Source organism: Vidua macroura, chromosome 26 (assembly GCF_024509145.1).
Source record: "Vidua macroura isolate BioBank_ID:100142 chromosome 26, ASM2450914v1, whole genome shotgun sequence".
Classification (NCBI taxonomy): domain Eukaryota; kingdom Metazoa; phylum Chordata; class Aves; order Passeriformes; family Viduidae; genus Vidua; species Vidua macroura.
This window is the reverse complement of record NC_071596.1, coordinates 742,444-762,979: the sequence shown is the minus strand read 5'-3', so window position 1 is coordinate 762,979 and position 20,536 is coordinate 742,444. Positions and strand designations below refer to the sequence as shown.

At 51.1% G+C, this 20,536-nt stretch overlaps 2 protein-coding genes across 2 annotated transcripts; one reads left to right on the top strand and one right to left on the bottom strand.

Moving 5' to 3' along the window:
• The first annotated feature begins 1,215 nt into the window (after positions 1 to 1,215).
• On the top strand, positions 1,216 to 5,429 carry KLHL33 (kelch like family member 33). The gene is made up of 5 exons (XM_053999730.1): positions 1,216 to 1,290; positions 1,691 to 2,218; positions 2,473 to 3,406; positions 3,816 to 3,986; positions 4,557 to 5,429. The coding sequence occupies exons 1-5, from the start codon at positions 1,269 to 1,271 to the stop codon at positions 5,131 to 5,133; spliced, it is 2,232 nt and encodes a 743-aa protein (XP_053855705.1). The 5' UTR covers positions 1,216 to 1,268; the 3' UTR covers positions 5,134 to 5,429.
• Positions 5,430 to 7,530: 2,101 nt separating this feature from the next.
• Positions 7,531 to 10,516, bottom strand: LOC128819285 (platelet glycoprotein Ib alpha chain-like). Its single transcript, XM_053999355.1, has 2 exons — positions 10,462 to 10,516; positions 7,531 to 9,927 (listed from the first exon to the last, which is right to left on the bottom strand). Exon 2 carries the CDS (start codon positions 9,922 to 9,924, stop codon positions 7,780 to 7,782), a length of 2,145 nt encoding a protein of 714 aa, XP_053855330.1. The 5' UTR covers positions 9,925 to 9,927; positions 10,462 to 10,516; the 3' UTR covers positions 7,531 to 7,779.
• Between the last annotated feature and the right edge of the window lie 10,020 nt (positions 10,517 to 20,536).

The following is a 20,536-nucleotide window of genomic DNA, read 5'->3' as shown; positions in this document are numbered from 1 at the left end:
AGTGAAGGATGGGAAGTAACAAGATAGGGAAATTCTAACTAGATAGAAAAAAATTCACAAGCAGGATAGGTAAGTACTGAAGAATGGACTTGTAGAGGATGTGAGAACATTTTTGGGGACACAGAATTCAACTGGTCATGTGGGAACAGTGTGGTACAGAGATGGGACACTAGGGGATGGGTGCATGAGTTATAGAGATGGAGAATGTGAGCATGGGGGACGCCAGTGCGTGGGAGAAGGGAACATGGGGTGCAAGGAGAGGGGACAAGATGAGATTGGTGCACCAGAGGACAGCAGAGGGAAAGACGGTGATACTGGGACACAGTCACAGCCATGGCAGGCTGTGTTGCTCTGGGGCTGCTGGGGTCCTGGGTGTTTGCGGGGTGGTCCTGGGGGCACTTGAGGCTGGGCCAAGGGGCTGGTTTCCTCCTGGAGCTGAGACCCCCAACTCTTTGAGAGTCACACAGCTCAGCACAGCACAGCTCTCAGGAGCACAGCAAGTGGTAGTGGACCTATCTGCTCCCTAATGGGGGTGTGGGAGTAGGCGATTGTTTCCTACCTGAGGGCTTGGGTGGGGGCTCTGCTTCACCCTGTGCTCTGGAGAAGATCAAGGTTTAAGAGAGGGGCCTGAGGGGCCAGGGATCCCCAGCAGGAGCTGCTTAGGGTAGCACAGAGTTTACAGAGCTCCTGTCAGCTTCAGCTAGCCCTGCTGCCTGTCCTCAGAGAATTCAGTGACCCACTGTCCCAGCCTGGGGACTCTGAGGCCTTGGACCTCCCTCTGCCTCAGCCTCTCCCAGCTCCTGGCTGAGGCCACGTGTTCTGTCCAGTCTATAATTACCCGAGCACATTCCTAGGGGGTCACAGAAGTTCCGCAGAGCAGCAGCAGGCGGTAAGGGGGACAAGTGCAGGGCACAGCATAACAGGCCACGCAGTAATGCAGGGGCACGGCATACAGCAACCGCTTCACTGGGCTGCAGTGCATGGCCTGAGCGAGGACAAGCAACACTGCGCAAACAGCGAGCAACATGGTGGGGGCAAGGGGTGGCAGTAATATGATAGTCAGCAGACCTCGACAGTACGCAGTGCAGGGGAGCATGACATGTAACATTGCAGACAACTAGCAGGATAACGCATCACAATGTGTGACAGGCAGTGTGACACACGACAGGCAGTGCACAGCAGGCACTGCCACACACCAAGCAGGTGTGACAGGCGCTTCGCTGGGGGCCAGCAGCTTGGTTGCTGTTGGACCATCAGTAGTTTCAGCTATGGGGCAATGGCTGAGGAAAGGTATGGTTGTGTGTGCTATAGGACTGAAGGTCTGAGTGGTGACAGTGGCCTGAGGTATGTGGGGAGGCAGCCTTAGCTGTGGGTCAGTAGCTTCTTGCTAAGGGTTCAGAGATGAGGCAGGTGAGGAGATCAAGCTCAGATATGGGGCAGTGAAATGGGCTGTTGTTCTCACCTATGAAGCTGCGGTTTTGCCAAGAAGCATCAAATTCAGTAATGGAGCAGTAACAGAGTGTGGTGGCCCTGGCTGTGGGGTAGAGGATTTGGTGGTGGATCCAGTGGCTTTGCTATGTGGCAGTACCAGTAGCAAGACCCCATGTCCCCAGCCAGTACTCCAGCCATGGGCCAGAGGCTCCAGCTGTGCAGACAGCTCCCTGACTCCCTGCTCCATGTGTTTCCACAGGCAAGATGTGGGTTGCAGAGGGGCCGGCCCCAGACCAGTGGAGCCTGCGGGATGGGGCTCACGCTGGACACTTCCTGGCTGTGGCTGACCATCTCCGCACCACAGGACAGCTGGTGGATGTGGCCGTGGGCCCAGAGGGTGACATGGCTCATGCTGTGGTCCTGGCCTCCATCAGCTCCTTCTTCCACCGCTTCCTGGAGGGCAGGACCAGACAACTCGGCCAAGATCCTCTACCTCATGTCCCCCTGCCACCTGGGGCCACGCTGTGGGGCTGGCGGGCTGTGCTCACCTTTGCCTATGGGGGAATTGTGCCCCATGGCCAGGCAAAAGAGGTGGAGGAGGCTGCCCGGGCCCTGGGTGCCCCCCGACTGATGGCTGCCTGCGCCCTGCGTCTGGAGATTGACAATCAGGAAGAAGGTCCTAAGCCCCTGGAGGAGCAGTGGGAGACGCTAAGAGCCATGGAGCAGCTCCATGCCAATGGTGTGGGCTGTGACCTTCAGCTCCAGGCAGGGAACGAGGTCATCCCAGGTGGGCAGGAGGTGGGGATCCCTATCAGGGGCTGAGGAGTGGGACAGGGTGCTGTGGGACAGCCAAGTCCTCTGGTGGGGATGATAAGACTGCAGCTCCAGGTGGGGATCAGGCTCTAGAGGTGCCCACAGGGCTGCTCCGTTTGGCAGAGCTGGGACTTTGATGGGCATGGGGCCAGGACACCTGAGTTCCGGGGGTTGCACACTGTAGAGGGTCCCCTGCTGCTTCCCACCATTATTCCTCCTTCCTCCTAGTTCAGCGACTGGCCCTGAGCTGCTCCTGTGACTTCTTCCGGGCCCTTTTCACCTGCCCCATGCGAGAGGCCACCCATGACCCTGCTGACCCGTTGGTTACGGGGCTGTCCCCAGCCGAGCTGCGTCTCCTCCTCTCCTTTGCCTACACAGGAGCTGTAGCAGGGCCATGGCCCATGGTCTTAGAGGCAGCTGAGACCTCCCTGCGCTACCAGGCCTGGGGGCTTCTCACTCTCTGCCTGGATGTTTTCACCCATGGCCTGACCCCAGAAACTGTCCCTGATGTGCTGGCCTTTGCTGTGGCCTATGGGTTGGATGAGGTGGTCCATATAGCAGAGAACTACATCTTGGCCACCTTTCCCTGTGTGGTGGTTACACCGGCCTTCCTGGATCTTCCTGCACACCTTCTCATCCGCCTCCTCCGCTCTGATGGTCTCAATGTCCTCCACGAACTGGAAGCCTTGGAAGCAGCATCTCGGTGGCTTATGGCCAATGGAGATGGCCAGGAGGATCTAGCCAAAGAGATCTTGTCATCTGTTCGCTTTGCCCTCATGTCCAGCCTGGAGCTGAAGAAGGTCCCATCTGTGACTGCAGGGGTAGCTAACCCAAAGGTCCTCCGCGAGCTCATGGTAGCAAGTTTCACCCCCATGGCCCAGCTGCCATGCCGGGTACGTTCCTTGCAAGAAGTGTTGGTGGTTTGTGGTGGAGACAAAGTAAAGGGCAACCTGGCTGCCCGGAAGCCCAGCAGACACCTCTGGTTTGCAGACCGCTACCTCAGTGCTGTGGGGCTGGTGAAGCAGGTTGAGTGGCGGGCACTGGGACACTTTCCTGATGGCCCACGCTTCCGTCATGCTGTAACTGTGGTGGGCAACAACCTCTATGTCCTGGGTGGAAAGCACTACTACGGGGTCCATGACACCTTAACCAGTGTCTACAGGTGAGAGCTACAGAGGACTTGGAGTTGGCATGTGGCACCCGGACATTGTGGGAGGTATTGCTAGAGCTAAGAGCTGCCCCGTGGATCCAAGACATTGTGGCATTGCAGCTGGTCAAGTGGCCCCAAGACATTCTGGGAAGGGTTGGGTATAGGACTCAGAGATGCCCTCCTACTCTGGGGTGTTACAGGCTTTTTGGGAGTAGGAGCAGGAGGCTTCTATCTGGAGATGCCCCAGGACATTATGGGTTTGATATTGTCCAGAAGGAGGGGATATTCCCATGCAAGGTGACCCCAAGGCATTATGGGACTGGCAAGTTGTAGGTAGGTTGTTGCCCTCAGTGGTGCCAACATCAGCTCATGGTGTTATAGGTAACAGGTAGTCTCTTGCCCCTTTGCCTTTCAAACCCAGGTACCAGCCTATGGATGATTCCTGGGAGCGTCTGGCCAGTATGACATGTGGACGGAGCTACTTTGCTGCTGTGGCACTTGGTAATTTCATCTATGCCCTGGGGGGCAGCTCAGGGGAACTCTACTGCACAGATACTGTGGAGTGCTACGACCTGGCTAATGACACCTGGAGGTGAGGCTGCTCCAGCCGATGCCTAATTTTCCTTTTCCCTCAGAGCCCCTTATCTTGGCCATGGTGCCTACTGAGTGCTTTGTGACACTAAGTCTCCAGTGGAGGATGGACCTGCAGTGGTATTTGAGAGGGGTTTACTGGGTGTTGAACAACCATGTCCCTTGGGGACTAGGTGTTAGCCAGTGTTGACTAGTAGGTGGCAAATGAGTTTTTGGCCAGCAGTGTGTTCATTGCAGGTCTTGTTTGCCATCTGCCAATGAGAAAAGTAGTTTGATTCCTCTTATAGGGAGAAAATTCATGGGGTGATGGCCAAGGTTGTCCATTAATAGAGCCCACTGTGGTTGACCAATGGTGTGGCGACTATAAAGTGTTGAACAGTGATGGCCCCATCTGTGGGGCATCCATTCTGTGTCAGCTGATGTTGTCCACTGGGGCTCATTAGGTGTTGGCAAGTGTTGCCTGCTGAGTGGTCAATGAAGCCATGGCTCACCAGGGAACCCCTAGGTAGTTGGTCACTGCAGGACAGCCCTGCTTAACCTGTCCTTCACCCTTCCCTCTCTCCTTGCCCAGGAGGTGCCAGCCCCTGCCAATGGCTCTGTGTGGGCATGCAGCGTGTGCCCTGGATGGTGAGCTCTACGTGTCGGGTGGGTGTGATGAAGCATACCAGTGTCAGGCATCCTTGCTCCGCTATGTCCCAGGTGCACCTGTCACACTCCTGGCCCCCATGAATGGCCAGCGAGCTGGCCATGTCATGGAGGAGGCAGGTGGGCAGCTGTATGTGGCTGGGGGCCTGTGTCAGCGGGCTGGGCAGACTGGCTACAGGGACCAGCTGACCTTTGAGGTCTACAGCCCCAAGAAGAACGTCTGGGTCCTCCTCAGCCCTCTCCCCCGTGCACATGTAGTTGGGGGTGCAGCTGTGCTGGGAGGGGAGCTGCTTGTTCTGGGAGGGTACAGTCATGAGACCTACCAGGACACGCACCTGATCCACGCCTACCAGCCAGGTACCCGGCGCTGGATCACCCGAGGCACCTTGCCCCATGCCTATACTGACCTACAAGCCTGTGTTCTCACTGTACCCCCTGCCTTGCGTGCTCCCAGCTGCCTTAAGGACCCCTTGAGATCAACTGAAACTCCCAATAATGCTTAGGGTATACTCTTTGCAATCCATGGGATACCCAGATAGCATCCATGGGTACCTCTATGGAACAAAAGTGTCCAGATCCCTCTACAAGAGTGGGTCCCTTCTGTGGTTTCCAGCATCACCTCACCCTCAGGGTACGTGACCTAGACTGTTGTGAACCTGTGGAACATAAAGCTTCCCCACACTGTAGCCCTCTGCCTCCAAGAATACTCAATCCCCTTGTCTGAGCCCTTCACTGAGAGCTAGGAATTCCTCAATTTCCCCCCACACTTGGGTTGAATAAAAGTGCTTTCTGAACTGTCTGTCTGGGTCTTGTTGTTTCTGATGGGGAACCCAGACATCCAGGTGCTTCTCACAAGGAACAGGAGGAGAGCAGGAGACCAGTGACCTGAGTGTCCTGGGTGGGTGGTGCTGGGCACTGGGACTCTGTGTGCCTGTGTTCACTGGGCACGAGGGTGTGTGTAGTGTGTGTCTCAGGACTGAGAGGGATCTTGGGGTGCACAGGGGATCCTGAGGGAATAAAGTAATGGAGGTGCCAGGATTTGTGGGGGTTGACGGTGGGATAGGATAGGGGGTCCTGGGGGCTTTGGGGTTCCTAGGTGGTTTTGAGAGATCTTGGATTCCTGGAGTGGATTGGAGTGCTTGTTGTGTGAAGAGGTGGGAGAATTTCAGGGAGGAGTTGCAAGGAGAGGCAAAGGTAATGGGATTCTGAGAAACACTGGGATACCAGTAGTGCCTATGGGGGGAGAACTGGTTGGCTTCAAATGTGTAGAAGACAAAAAATTGTAGTCTAAAGAGTTCTGAGGAGAAGGGGATAATCACTTCCCTTGGCCTGCTGGCCCTGTCTCTGTTAACCCAGTTCAGGTTTTGTTGCCCTCCCTTTGCTGTCAGGTGCACTGCTAGACCTTGTTCACCTTTCTGTCCACCAAGATACACAGATTTTTTTTTTTTTCCACAGCTCTGCTCCCCAGATGTCTGTGGCCCCACTGTTGGAGCTTTCAGACTGTGCCAGCACTGGAGCTGCTTGTCTCATTGTTTTCCCAGGAAACAGGGATAGAGAGGATGGTGTGGTTAGAGGACAGCACCAGCAGTCAGACTAGTGCCTTCTTACAAACACAGTATGTGTATGTCCATGGACACACTTGCACACCAGACCTTCACCAGCAGACATACTCATGCTGGCCAAGCACAGGCACGTGTTCCCACCTGTGGAACATGGGGAACTCCAGTAGTTAATCTACCAGAAGGCCATGCTGACTCACAGCAGTTTGACAATACATTTGGGGCAATTAGAACTGGAACTGCGTTTCAGGCTAGAAAAATGATTCATAGAATCCAGCTGCTGCATTTATGCACGAGTTCTGGAGCGAGCCATTCGACCCCCACCAATGGTGACTGTTGCCTCGTTCTCACACCTCCCAAAATGTTTGAGTGACATCTAGACAGGTGGTCACAAAGTTTGGCCAGCTCTGGAATGCTTTGTTCTAGTGTAATCCCTTACAAGTCATATCTGTTGCCCTTCAAAGTCTCCCACCCTACTCCTCCATATCTGGCCATCCCATAATGGGTCATGCAGAAGCATCAACACTTGCACTTTCCTTATTACCTGCCAGTGTGATGCTTTTTCTTGTGTGATTCAGTACCACAGGGAAGAATCACACATTTGGGGTCAAAGTCAGGAATAGGAGTATAACTGTGCAGTTTTGAATGCCAGAATACATAAAGCGTCTAAAGCTGTTAAAGAGTATCCAAAGGAGGCCATGAAATGGGCAAGGGTCTAGAGGGGAAGGGTATGAGTAGCAGTTGAGGGCACTTGATGTATTCAGTCTGGAGGACATCGAGGGGAGACCTCATCGTGGAGAACTCCCCTGAGGGGAGGCAGAGGCCAGCTTTGATCTCTGCTCTCTGGGACCTGGGGCAGGACCCTCATGTGCCCCCCTCATGGGGGCATCCCAAGGGATCAATATTAGGAAAAGGTTCTTCCCCCAGAGGGTGTGGTCAGGCACTGAACAGTCTCCCCAGGGAATGGTCACAGCTCCAAGGCTGCCAGAGCTCCAGGAGTGTTTTGACAACGCTCTCAGGCACAGAGTGGGATTGCTGTGGTGTCTGTGCAGGGCCAGGAATCGGACTTGATCCTCAGGGGTCCCTGCCAACACAGGATATTCTAGGATTCTGGGATTCCATGGACTTTTCTTCTCTGCCTTCACTATTCCAAATACTGAAGACAAATTTCTCATTCACTGCCCTGCCAGGACTTGTGACAGGTCCAATGAAATCAAACCAGCACCCCTTTTAAATTCAGGCACAGAATATTTATTATGTGATTAAGAACCTGGCACTGGGTAGAAAGTGTGTGCATAATTTGAGCAGAAGCAGTTGTGACAGAGCACAACATAAATTCTGCTTGCCCACACTCACCCCAAAACTAGGCAGTGGCAGCCCCAGACTATCACTGACCAGTTTAGGACATTATCTTCCTCAGCCAAATACCCAAGTAATTATTTTAGCTCTGGAAACCTCAGGCTGTTTGAGAATACTAAAGGAAGGAGCTGGATGGCTTCCTCCTAGGCTAGTAGATCTTTCCCTTGTAAAACAAAGCATATAAAGCAGAGCCATGACCCTCAATCTCTTTCTCTGAGTGTACAGAAACATTTACATGGTGTTACCGGCATATTTCACTCTGACATCACCAATGGCCTCAACACCCCTGTCTAGGCTGTAAACAGATGGGGCCTTCAGGAAGCTAAGGTCTGTGACCATCAGCTTCCTGGAGAAAGGCTTGACTGATGTATGTAGAGGACTGTGGTGAACCCACAACTCCTTTGTGGTGCAGAAGGAGTAACTTGCAGGACTGCGCTGTATCCCCAGATCTTTAATTGTGCAGTAGGTAACCTCAGGGCACAACTCCACTTCCTTGATTGTACAGAATGTGGGTTGCTGGAGGGGGATTTTGAAGCTGCTGAGATGCATCATAGGGTTTCCTGTTGACTCCCTCCATTCCATCAGTGGATACCGCACCTCTTGGGTCTGCAGGGACTGGTGCCAGGAGGGTTGTCCCACCAGACACATCCATGCCAGCCAACCTGCTAGAGCCAGCATGGTCAGGACCAGCAGAGCCAAGGAAGCCAGGTAGAGCATCCAGTGCAACAGGCAGCAGTGCCTCAGCACCCACTGCCCCCACTGCAGACCCTCCCCACCTGCCTGCAAACGCAGCACAGGTACAGCCCGTCCTGGGATGGAGCATGGGCAGAGGGGAGGAGGAGAAGGTAGGGGGGAACATGCAGGTTGGGTGAAGTGTGTGGTGTCCAGGGGAGGTGGTAGTGTTGGGGCATGTGTGGAAAGCATGGTGTTGGCTGACATCAGTGGAGGACATGGAGATCTGACAGTGGAAGAGGCCTCTATCATGGCAGTGGAAGGCACTGCTGTGGAAGTGGTGGGAAATGTACCAGCAGACCCCATGAGACTGCCATAGATACTGCTGGCAGCAAGGGTGGTTTGAGAATGGCCACTGGTGCTAGAAGAGCTGCTGCTCATAGTTGTTGGCAGTGAGGTGGCATTGTCAAGGGTGGCAGGTCTATGCAGGGTGATGGTGGTAGCAGCCGTGAGAATGGTGGCAGTGCTGGGGGTCTGTGTGGGTGTCATGATGGGACTGGCTGGTACAGGAGTGGTGGTGTTGGGAACTCTGATGCTTGTCAGCACCACAAGCAAAGTCTTTGGGGAAAGGGTGGGGGTACAAGAGGTGCTGAGGGAAGGTCTGGTGAGGGGAGATCTTGTGGTAGTAAGGGTGGGAAGGCAAGATGAGGTAATAGCACAGGGCATGGTAGTGTGCTCTTTGGGGATGAATGGATGTGGGGGGAAGGTGCTCATGGTAGCTTTCTCTGTTGTTTCTTCCCCATAATTATATTCATCCCATCCTTCCTCATCCACATCCTCCACGATGCTGCACTTAAGCTTGAAGTGAATGATGGGCTTCTGCCTATGCTCAGCAGGGCTGTGGCACAGTACCTTCTCAGGTGCGACCTCCACCTTTGTTTCCTCCAGGCCCCGCTCTGGCTGATAAACAATGTCAGCATTCTTCTGGATCCAGGTCTGGAGGTAGTGCAGGTCACAGTTGCAATGCCAGGGATTCTCAGTGAGGAAAACATACATGAAGAGGTGCCCCTTTGGGAAAAAGTCAGTTGGCAGGGTCTGCAGCTGGTTCCCTGAGAGCCAAAGGGTCTCCAACTTCTGCAGGTCCTGCAGCAACTCCTTGGGTAGCTCCTTCAGGAGGTTGTCTGAGAGGTCCAACTCCTTGAGTGCCCTCAGCCCTGCAAAGGCCTCCTGAGGCAGCTGCTGCATCTTGTTCCCTCGCAAGTCCAGGTTCTGCAGCTGTGGCACTGTGCGGAAAGCCCCTGGGGCCAATGTCTCCAGGCTGTTGTGAGCCACAGCCAGGTGGGTGAGTGCAGGCAGGCCCTCCAGGACAGGTAGGGCTGACAGTGCATTGTGAGAGAGGGTCAGCTCCTTCAGGGACAGCAGCAAGGCCCCTGTGTGCAGAGCCACCAGCCGATTGTTGGCCAGGTCAATGTCCTGAAGCTGGGCGAGGGACAGAAAGGCAGTGGTGGAGAGGGACTCCAGGCGATTGTCACTGAGCAGCAGGATGCCTGTCTCTGCAGGCAGGTCTGGGGGCACTGCGCTGAGAGCCTGCCCTGTGCAGTTCACCTCCAGGAGGTCCTTGACCTTGTTAATCTCTGAGGAGCAGGGCTGGGCTGGGGGCAGCAGGGCCAGAAGAGTAACCATGGTCAGGGCAAGGACCTCCATGACCTGGAGGGGGAGAACCGAGAGGTGTGGGTGCAAGCAGGCATGCGCCTAAACATTGCCTTTCTTCCCACACAAGCACCATTTGTAGCAAAACTGGTATCCCCTACCAGACCCTCCGGCACCCTCTGAGCTCTGCAGCTCCTCCCTGGGATGGTGTAAGGGAGAAATGAATCCCACACCTACTGCCATCTTGTCCTTGGAGGCCAGCAGATGACATTTTGGCCCTTTTGCTCTCCATGCTCTCTTCCATAGTGGGGAGAATCTGACTGATGGGCCTCTTCACAGCAATGCCTTCTCCACTGCAGCAGCATTGCTGCCCTCACCACTTGTAAAAGCCATGCCTCTGCAGTGTTTGTGTCCTAGCATACCCACACCCAGCTCAACCCAGACAAATCGTGTGCTGGAAGAATCTCCCTGAATATGCTCTTACCCAACACCAGCTAAGCCCTCTGCTAGATTTGGAGGGTAAGAGCATGAAACAAGAGAAAAGATGTGTCTTCCATGAGCAATCAGGCCCCTGTGAACACTCTGACTCACCTGCAGATCTTCCAGTATTTGCTCTCCTGCTGCTCTGCCTCCTCCTGCCCACAGACCAGGCAGTGCTCTGGGACAGTGCTAGCGGGGAGCTGCCCAGCCCTCTATCAGCACCCACAGTTGTGGGAAGGGAGCTGTGGTTTCCTGAGCAGCCAAAGCCATCTCCTGTCCTTTCACACAGCCCTTGCTTTGGCTGCACTGCCACATCACCATCTCTCCTTGCAAAATGTTGAGGATCAGCAGGCATTGCCCCAGTGGCAAAGGGTCATGGCCCACTGCAGTCTGCACTGGATCCTGCTTGCTCTGCTGCTCAAGCCAGTTTTCCCCTTACGATTTGCAGGAGTGCTTGCAGAAAATAATTGCATTGGCTTCTGGAGAGAAAAGGGGCAGGAACAGTGGCCACAGCTTCTGAGAAGGGGCTGAGGTGGTAACAAAATGACTCTATGCCCATGATGCTGGAGAAGCCCTTGCATCTGGATGCAGGCAGGCCCATCTGGACCAGAATGCCTTGAGGCTCAGAATGTCTCTTGCTTCTGTGATAGGAGTGGGATGGACTGAGGCTCTCCTCCTTCAGCAGCTGTATTTTAAGGCCCTCTTCTCCAGCTTGGCAAGCCTGTGAGTGAAGATACTCTTTGCCTTTTCTGACAGATGGACTGCATCTATCCTCAGCAGACCAGGTTGTTCAAAGCAAGTCTGATGGTCTGAGCAGCCAAACCCTTGGCTGTGGCACCAGTCCTGTAACCATTTGTTGATTCCCCAGATTGGACTGTCTCTTTCAAACCCCCTCGCTTTGACTGGGAAGGTTGATGAAAAAACTACCTGTGCTCCAGAGTCAGCAGCTACTGCTGCTCCCAGGGCTCTGTAATCCTTCTTGATGCTGCTCACTGGCACCGACTGTACAAGGCATGGTAGTTGCTCAGTGACATCTCTGATATGAGTCCATGGTAAGCAGAGTGCAGCAGGCCAGTAAACAGTGCCTCTATGCTTCTCAGAAGAGAGTCTCTCTCAGCTTGGTTGCTGGAAGACAGAGCTTAGATGCAAATTATGAATGGTATGTGTGATGGTAACTGCATTGGGGTACTCATCTGCAGATGCATTTCCCTCTGCCATGGAATCTTAATCTCGAATGGTATCTGCAGAAGAAATGGAGTCTGAAATGATACCTACATTTACAACAGTAATTGCAACAGCATCTGTGTCTGCCTACAACACATGAGTTATCTAAGCTTGGAATATAAGTTGTTCTTAATAATATTCTTGGCCTCTTTTAATTTTATTTTTCTTTTTTTTTATTCTCCTATTCTCCCTTGTCCAAACAAAGAAAACATAGACAGGGTCTTTGGGGATTGAGACAGGAGGTGTCATTTTAACTAGAACCTCTGATTCCCCAGGGTTTTTTGCTTCTTTATACTTTTCATTTTTACAGTCAGATACACCTGTGTGCTTTGGCTGCTCCATTTCCTAGACCCAAATTATATAACTTCTCTAATTTTTAAGTTAATGGTTTTAATTATATTCTAATTATTTTTTTAAAATGAAGTATTTAAGTTATAAGTAGTGTGTTAGTCTTAAATCACTTTTAGCCAGCATTTAATAAAGTTGTCATATGCTCCTTTTATGGGAACACAGCTTGGGAAAATTACTGAAACTTTACATTTTGCTAAACTAACTCAGATATGCTTCAATGAACAAAATCGGGCACAGGGAAATATATTATTGAAGCTGGACATCTAGAATGCAGAAATTATGGACTTATAAGGATTTTTTCACAGAAGCCAGAAGATAAAAAACTAACAAAGACTCAGTATATGTGTTGGAAAGTTCCTACTGGAGGAAAAAGATACTAAAAAGACTAAAAATAAGGACTAATTAGCATAAGAAGCAAAATTCAACAGCCAATAGAAGACAGAATACTAATTATGAGAGTTATGTAATTTAGAACCAATGATCATTAATTCCATTAATTTATACATTGCTAACAATGTATGAGTAAGTGAAAAAGTTTTGCATTGATGTCTGTATGGAGGCTGAAATTTTGTTTGCCATACACACTCCTCTGGACCAAGAGGTTTCCCATGTTTTTCTTCCAGTTGAGAAGTCCAAATGTCCAGGGCTTTAGAGACCTTGACCCGAGTATGACGTGTCCACCTGTGTTCAGCTGTCCTGGCTGCTGTCTCTGCAGTCCCGGTTGGATGTTCTGAACAGCAAAGTCCAAAGGTAGTGTCTGTGCTAACTGTGCTTCCTGTCAAAGAGATTTAATGAGACAAAGTATCCTGGCCACATACCAGTTTAAATATACATCTTCACCTCCCTGCCACATTGAAAATTAACAGGGTAAGAATCCCAAACAATTCACAAAGGAATAATTGAATATTCCCTCAGGTTTGGCTTTTACTCTTGCCAAAGCAAATGGAAAAGCCATACCCATTGTTATGAACAGTTTCCAGGTATTCCCCAGAAACGTGGTCAGGGCTTTCCTAGTTCCCATGGCAACACTAAAAGACCGATATTGAAATGCTAATTAGCTAATTGCTCTGTTTGTTTTCTTTAAACTACCTGGGAACAACCGGCCCCCCACCCCTCCACGCTGCCACTCTGAGACTAACATGCAAATAGAAACCCCTTAGGATCATGGGAGTATTTTTAGGAGGGAAAAAAAGAATATAAATCAGAAACTGAACACAGTAGAGAAATCCAGGCAAATGCCCTAGCTGAGGAAGAGGGAAACACATCCCCTGATTGACTTTTAACTGTCGCCATCACCTAAGAAGGAACAGACTAGATTAGGCTCTGAGAAGTAGGGTGATAGAGAGACAGAGAGCCCTGGTGCTGCCACCAAGGAAGGGGCGGGGACAGCTGTTGTTCTGGACTTCAGCAACAGACTCTGCACACCACGCCTCCTCATCCTCGGGCCACCGGTGTGCCACAAGGAAAGGAGAAAGGACAGCTGCTGCTCGGGATTCCAGTGACCGACTCTGCACGCCGCCTTCCTTCTGGCTGCCTGGGAAAGCTACGACTGCGGGGGCGAGCTCTGCGTCGAGCCCCCTGCCCAGCTGATCTTTTTAATAAAGAGCTGAACATTAATAAAGACATTAGCCCTGTTCATTTCAATTTGGGGGCTCGTCCGGGAGAGCCACGCCCGAAGAGGACCCCCGGACAGCTGGACAGCTGGACCACCTGCTTCGAGGGACCCTCGGGAGTTGCTGGCTACCTTCGGACCCTAGGATCAGCGTGAGACGAGCAACACAGAGGAGCGTCGGATTGGTAAGAAAAACCGGGAGACGAGCGAATGAGTCCGGCAGCTCGGACCCCCGAAGTGAGAGGGACCCGCTAGTACCGCGTTTCCAGACTCCTGCGAAGGGGCCGGCCGGGAACGGGGGGAAGCGAGTGGAACAGAGGAGCGACTGAAGCATCTCCTTAGAAGTAAAGCAGGCCCTCCTCCGAGCGTGTGGAGGTGCCCTATGGGCAAAGTAAGTCCCTGGCAATCAGGGCAAGGGGAATACCTCCAGACGGGTAGGTGGGATGTGGAGGTCCTAGAGGACATGTCCCCGGCCCCGGCAGGATGGGATAGGACGGCAGGTGGGATGTCCCTGGCAGGTAGGGCGGGGTGTCCTAGCAGGCAGGAGTGACATGTACCTGGCAGACAGAGAGCATATCCCCAACAGGCAAAAGGCATGTCCCCACCAGGCAGGAGAGGATAACAGGGCAGGTAGGATGTCCATGGCAGGCATGGATGGAGGTCCCCGTCAGAGCAGATAGGGGAATGGCCCTGGAAGGCAGGGCAGGATGTCCCCGTCAGAGCAGGCACTAACCCGAGTAAGCAGAAAGGCAGGAAGGCAAGCAAGCTAAACCTAGTAAGGTCAGGCAAGGGGGCTTGGCCGGAGTTCGAGTGTAAGGCTCGGCAGGACGTTCGACCTTACCTCGGCAGGGAGACCAAGCTTCCCAAGCCTAGTAGGAGAGTCAGGCAAGGGGGCTTGGCCGGAGTTCGAGTGTAAGGCTCGGCAGGACGTTCGACCTTACCTCGGCAGGGAGACCAAGCTTCCCAAGCCTAGTAGGGTCAGGCAAGGGGGCTTGGCCGGAGTTCGAGTGTAAGGCTCGGCAGGACGTTCGACCTTACCTCGGCAGGGAGACCAAGCTTCCCAAGCCTAGTAGGAGAATCAGGCAAGGGGGCTTGGCCGGAGTTCAAGTGTAAGGCTCGGCAGGACGTTCGACCTTACCTCGGCAGGGAGACCAAGCTTCCCAAGCCTAGTAGGAGAGTCAGGCAAGGGGGCTTGGCCGGAGTTCGAGTGTAAGGCTCGGCAGGACGTTCGACCTTACCTCGGCAGGGAGACCAAGCTTCCCAAGCCTAGTAGGAGAGTCAGGCAAGGGGGCTTGGCCGGAGTTCGAGTGTAAGGCTCGGCAGGACGTTCGACCTTACCTCGGCAGGGAGACCAAGCTTCCCAAGCCTAGTAGGGTCAGGCAAGGGGGCTTGGCCGGAGTTCGAGTGTAAGGCTCGGCAGGACGTTCGACCTTACCTCGTCAGGGAGACCAAGCTTCCCAAGCCTAGTAGGAGAATCAGGCAAGGGGGCTTGGCCGGAGTTCGAGTGTAAGGCTCGGCAGGACGTTCGACCTTACCTCGGCAGGGAGACCAAGCTTCCCAAGCCTAGTAGGAGAGTCAGGCAAGGGGGCTTGGCCGGAGTTCGAGTGTAAGGCTCGGCAGGACGTTCGACCTTACCTCGGCAGGGAGACCAAGCTTCCCAAGCCTAGTAGGAGAGTCAGGCAAGGGGGCTTGGCCGGAGTTCGAGTGTAAGGCTCGGCAGGACGTTCGACCTTACCTCGGCAGGGAGACCAAGCTTCCCAAGCCTAGTAGGAGAGTCAGGCAAGGGGGCTTGGCCGGAGTTCGAGTGTAAGGCTCGGCAGGACGTTCGACCTTACCTCGGCAGGGAGACCAAGCTTCCCAAGCCTAGTAGGAGAGTCAGGCACGGGGGCTTGGCTGGAGTTCGAGTGTAAGGCTCGGCAGGATGTTCGACCTTACCTCGGCAGGGAGACCAAGCTTCCCAAGCCTAGTAGGAGAGTCAGGCAAGGGGGCTTGGCCGGAGTTCGAGTGTAAGGCTCGGCAGGACGTTCGACCTTACCTCGGCAGGGAGACCAAGCTTCCCAAGCCTAGTAGGAGAGTCAGGCAAGGGGGCTTGGCCGGAGTTCGAGTGTAAGGCTCGGCAGGACGTTCGACCTTACCTCGGCAGGGAGACCAAGCTTCCTAAGACTAGTAAGAATGTTAGGCAACGGACCAAGTAGGAGTTGGGGGCGAGGCTTAGCAGGGGTACAAGCCTAGAAAGTCCAACAAGAAGTCCAAAACTTAGGCTGAAGAGCAAGAGAACAGAGGACAATAGATGTGAATGTGACTATGATTTTCCTAACCAAGAAACAATGTAAAGTGTCCAGAAGGTAGTCGTGGTTTAGTTAAGAGACTAAATTCAGGCAAGGGATTCAAAATGCTAAGTTGTGGGAATGGAGCTGTAATTGCCTGTTAGTATATTCCATTTTACATAGATACACCATTTAAAGTATTTTCTTTCCCTTTCTTTCTGAGGCCTGAAAATGGGAAGAGGTTATAGTAAAGGAGCAGATCCTTCCAAAGAAAAAGCCAAGAGGATTCCCCCTAACAGCCCCTTAGGGCAATTGTTAGACCAATGGGATTCTCTGGAAGCCACGAAGGGTCTAAACAAGAGTAAGATGATACATTACAGTATAGAAGTATGGCCGAAGTTAGAATTACAGGGAGAATGGCCATGGTATGGAACCCAAGATCAGTGGATGTGTAATCAGCTAAACCAACACCTAAAAACCCGAGAGGACCTTGATATAGAACAACTATCTTATGCAGCTTGCTGGCTGGAGAATTCTATAAATAATGAGACTGTGAGAATATGCAAGTTACAAAGAAATAGAGAAGAAGACAAAGAGAATGGAGAAGAAGAGACTAGAAAAAGAAAAAGATGGGACCCCCTTGATTACCTACCCCCTTCTGCTCCTGTTACCTCCCCAACAGTTTCCCCAGTTAATCCTTTGGCCCCTCCTATTATTCCTTTCCCCGGGTTTCCCCCCTCTATTCCAACCACCTCCCCAGTTCCCTCCTCCCCTTCTCCAACGGGAGCGCCCTTGCCTAGTGCGCCTGCCTCAACTACTACCTCCCTACATGGGGCCTTAGAAGAAGGGCCATATTGTAACACCCGATCCAAAGCACCACAGGTAAAAAGGCTCTTTCCCCTTAAGGAAGTCCCCATGGGTGGAGTAGCTGGAGGAGTTGGATTTGTAGATGCACCTCTGACAGCTTCCGAAGTCCGGGGATTTAAGAAAGAGCTAGGAAATTTAGTAGAAGACCCCGTTGGAATATCTAACCAGTTAGACCAATTTCTAGGGCCGAATATTTATACCTGGGGAGAGCTTAACTCTATTCTAAGCATTCTGTTCTCTCCAGAAGAGGTCCGGATAATCCGAACGGCAGGGGTGAAGATATGGGAAAGAGAAAATAGATTGGGGCCCCCAGGGGACCAAAAGATACCCTTAGTAGACCCCAAGTGGAATCCCAACCAGGAAGAAGGAAGGCAAAACATGAGAGACTATAGGTCACTCATGATAAGAGGGATCAAAGAGTCCATCCCTAGGGGAAGCAACACGAAATTGGCCTTTGATAGTACACAGGAGAAGGATGAGACGCCAGCAATGTGGCTTAACCGACTAAAACGAAATTTCCAGTTATATTCAAATATAGACCCAGATAGCCCAGAGGGTCAAGTCCTCTTGAAGGTCCAGTTTGTCACCAAATCCTGGCCCGATATTAGACGGAAGCTAGAAAAGATGGAGGACTGGCAAGAAAAGAATATGAATGAGCTGCTCAAAGAAGCCCTGAGAGTTTATCTAAGGAGGGAAGAGGAGAAGGCCAAAACTAAGGCTAGAATTATGGTTGCAGTTGCTCGAGAAAGTATAAGAGCAGACAGATCACCAGCACTGCCGTCTAAGTCAAGTGAGAATAGACCAGGGCCATTACCAAAAATTAGAGACCAACCAACACCATCATATGGAACAAATAAGAACTTTAATGAGTTCAGGAAACCTGAGGCCTCACAAAGCAATAGGAGGTGCTATTACTGAGGTGAGATAGGACACCTTAAAAGGAATTGTAAGAAGTTTCAGTTTGATGAGGTAATGCATAGAGAACAAGAAGTCTTAGAAGAGATTTCAAGGGGAGATGACTAGGGGTGTCAGGGGCTCTATAAGTTAAGGGACCCAATGAACCATCAAGAAGAGCCCTTGGTAAACTTTGAGGTGGGTCCCCACTATGAAGAATTTGAGTTCTTAGTTGACACAGGGGCAGATAAGTCCAGTATAAACAAGTTACCAGTAGGAATCACCATTGGGAAGAAGGTCTGTGAGGTTTTAGGGGCAGAGGGAAGACCATTTAAAGCATCTATAGTTGAGAATATAGAAATCAAGGGGAATTCAAGACAATGCTTGGCAGACTTTATCTATCTGCCCAATTTAGGGAGTAACCTCTTGGGAAGAGACTTGCAAGTTCAACTGGGGGTAGGGATCATCCCGAGGGATGGGAGGATGGTAGTCCAGGTCATGAGGCTGACCCAGAGAGACATAGAGGAAATAGACCCCAGAGTATGGGCAGAAGAGAGTAAGTGTGGATACTTGAACATCACGCCAATAAAAATAGAAATGCAAAAAGATACACCCCCTATCCGAGTCAAGCAATACCCAATATCCCCCGAGGGCAGGAGAGGATTAGCCCCAGTGATCGAACGACTATTAGAGCAAGGTATTCTAGAATCCTGCATGTCCCCCCATAACACCCCTATACTAGCCGTAAGAAAAGCAGAAGGGAAATACAGGCTAGTTCAAGACTTAAGGGAAGTAAACAAGAAGACTATTACCAGACACCCTGTAGTATCCAACCCCTACACCCTTTTAAGCCAAATTCCAAGGGAACATGCCTGGTTCACAGTTATAGATTTGAAAGATGCCTTCTGGGCATGCCCGCTGGCAGAGGAATGTCGTGACTGGTTTGCATTTGAGTGGGAAGATCCTGACAGAAGGAGAAAGCAACAGCTAAGATGGACACGCCTCCCACAGGGGTTTACAGAATCCCCAAACCTCTTTGGGCAAGCACTAGAGGAACTACTAGGGCAGTTCACCCCTGAAGAAAACACTCAGATCTTACAGTATGTAGATGACATTAGTATCTGGAAATGAGCGAGACCGGGTAAAAACCACTAGTGTTCGACTCCTAAATTTCCTGGGAGAAAACGGTCTAAAAGTATCCCAAGAAAAACTACAATTTGTAGAATCTGAAGTGACTTACCTAGGTCACATAATTGGAGGAGGGTATAAGAAACTAAGTCCCGAGAGAATCTCAGGTATCCTGTCTATCCCAGCTCCCAAAACTAAGAGAGATGTAAGGAAGCTACTAGGCCTGGTTGGTTATTGTAAACTGTGGTTAGATCAATACACCAAAAGCGTGAAGTTCCTTTATGATAAATTAGTAGACTCTGAGCCTGTAAAGTGGACAGAAGAGGATGAGGAACAGCTACGAGGCTTGAAAGATAAACTATCCTCAGCACCCATTCTAAGCCTACCTGACCTTAAGAAAGAGTTTAATCTGTTTGTGAGTACAGAAGGGGGAATTGCATATGGGGTATTAACCCAGGAATGGGGAAGACAAAAAAAACCAATTGCCTACCTCTCAAAACTATTAGACCCAGTAGCCAGAGGATGGCCAACTTGCCTACAAGTAATTGCAGCTGCAGCTATCCTGATAGAAGAAGCCCAAAAATTGACTCTGCAAGGGAAAATTAAAGTCCACACCCCCCACGATCTCAAAACAGTGCTAAGCCAAAAAGCTCAGCAGTGGTTGACTGACTCCAGAATATTGAGGTATGAGATCATCTTAATGAACACAGGGGACTTAGAGTTAGTCACCTCCAAATGTCTAAACCCTGAACAATTTCTTACCGGAGAACCCCTAGCAGATCTAGAACATGATTGTGTTGAACTCATAAATCTACAGACCAAAGTGAGAGAGGATTTAGAAGATGTACCCTTGCCATACGGGAAATCCCTTTTTCTAGATGGGTCCTCAAGAGTAGTAGAAGGGAAAAGAGCCTCAGGATATGCTGTCATAGATGGGGAAGACATGAAAGTCATGGAAAAAGGGAAACTGCCCTCGAACTGGTCAGCCCAGTGTTGTGAAGTCTATGCTTTGAAAAGAGGATTAGATCTGTTAAAGGGAGATCAAGGAACTATTTACACAGACTCGCAATATGCGTTTGGGATCATCCATACCTTTGGAAAAATTTGGGAGGAACGTGGCTACTTAAACTCCAAAGGGAAGAACCTAGTACATGAGAAACTGATAAAACTAGTATTAGAATCCTTACAAAAGCCCGCAGAGATAGCTGTGGTGCATATAAAGGGACATCAGAAAGGACACACACGTGAAGAAAAGGGAAACCGATTAGCAGATCAGATAGCTAAAGAAGCAGCCTTAGACCCAAGAAACCCAGTAAAAGCTTTTAAAATAGAAGTAGGACCAAGTAGAGAAAGAAAAAAGGAAGAGCCGAGGTTCAGTGAAAAAGAATTAAAAACAATAAAAGAACTAGAATTACATCAAGGGAAACAAGGAGAATGGTTAACTCCTGATGGGCGTAGGTTCCTAAATAAAGCCCTAGCTCAAAGAGTGCTAGTAGAGTTACACGAATTGACCCACTGGGGAATCCAAGGTTTGTGCGACCACTTCTTACGGGAAAATTTATGCCTTGGAGTTTATGATCTGGCGAAAGCAGTCACAAGAGGGTGTGCGATTTGCCTGAAAACTGACCAAAAGGTAATGAGAAAAATTGCGTATGGGGGAGGAAAAATTGCTTTGAGACCTTTTCAAAACATACAAGTAGATTTCACTGAAATGCCCTCTGTGCAGGGGTACAAACATTTACTAGTGATCGTAGATCATCTCACTCACTGGGTGGAGGCCTTCCCAACCAGAAAAGAAACTGCACAGGAAGTGGCAAGAATAATCCTAGAAAACATCATACCA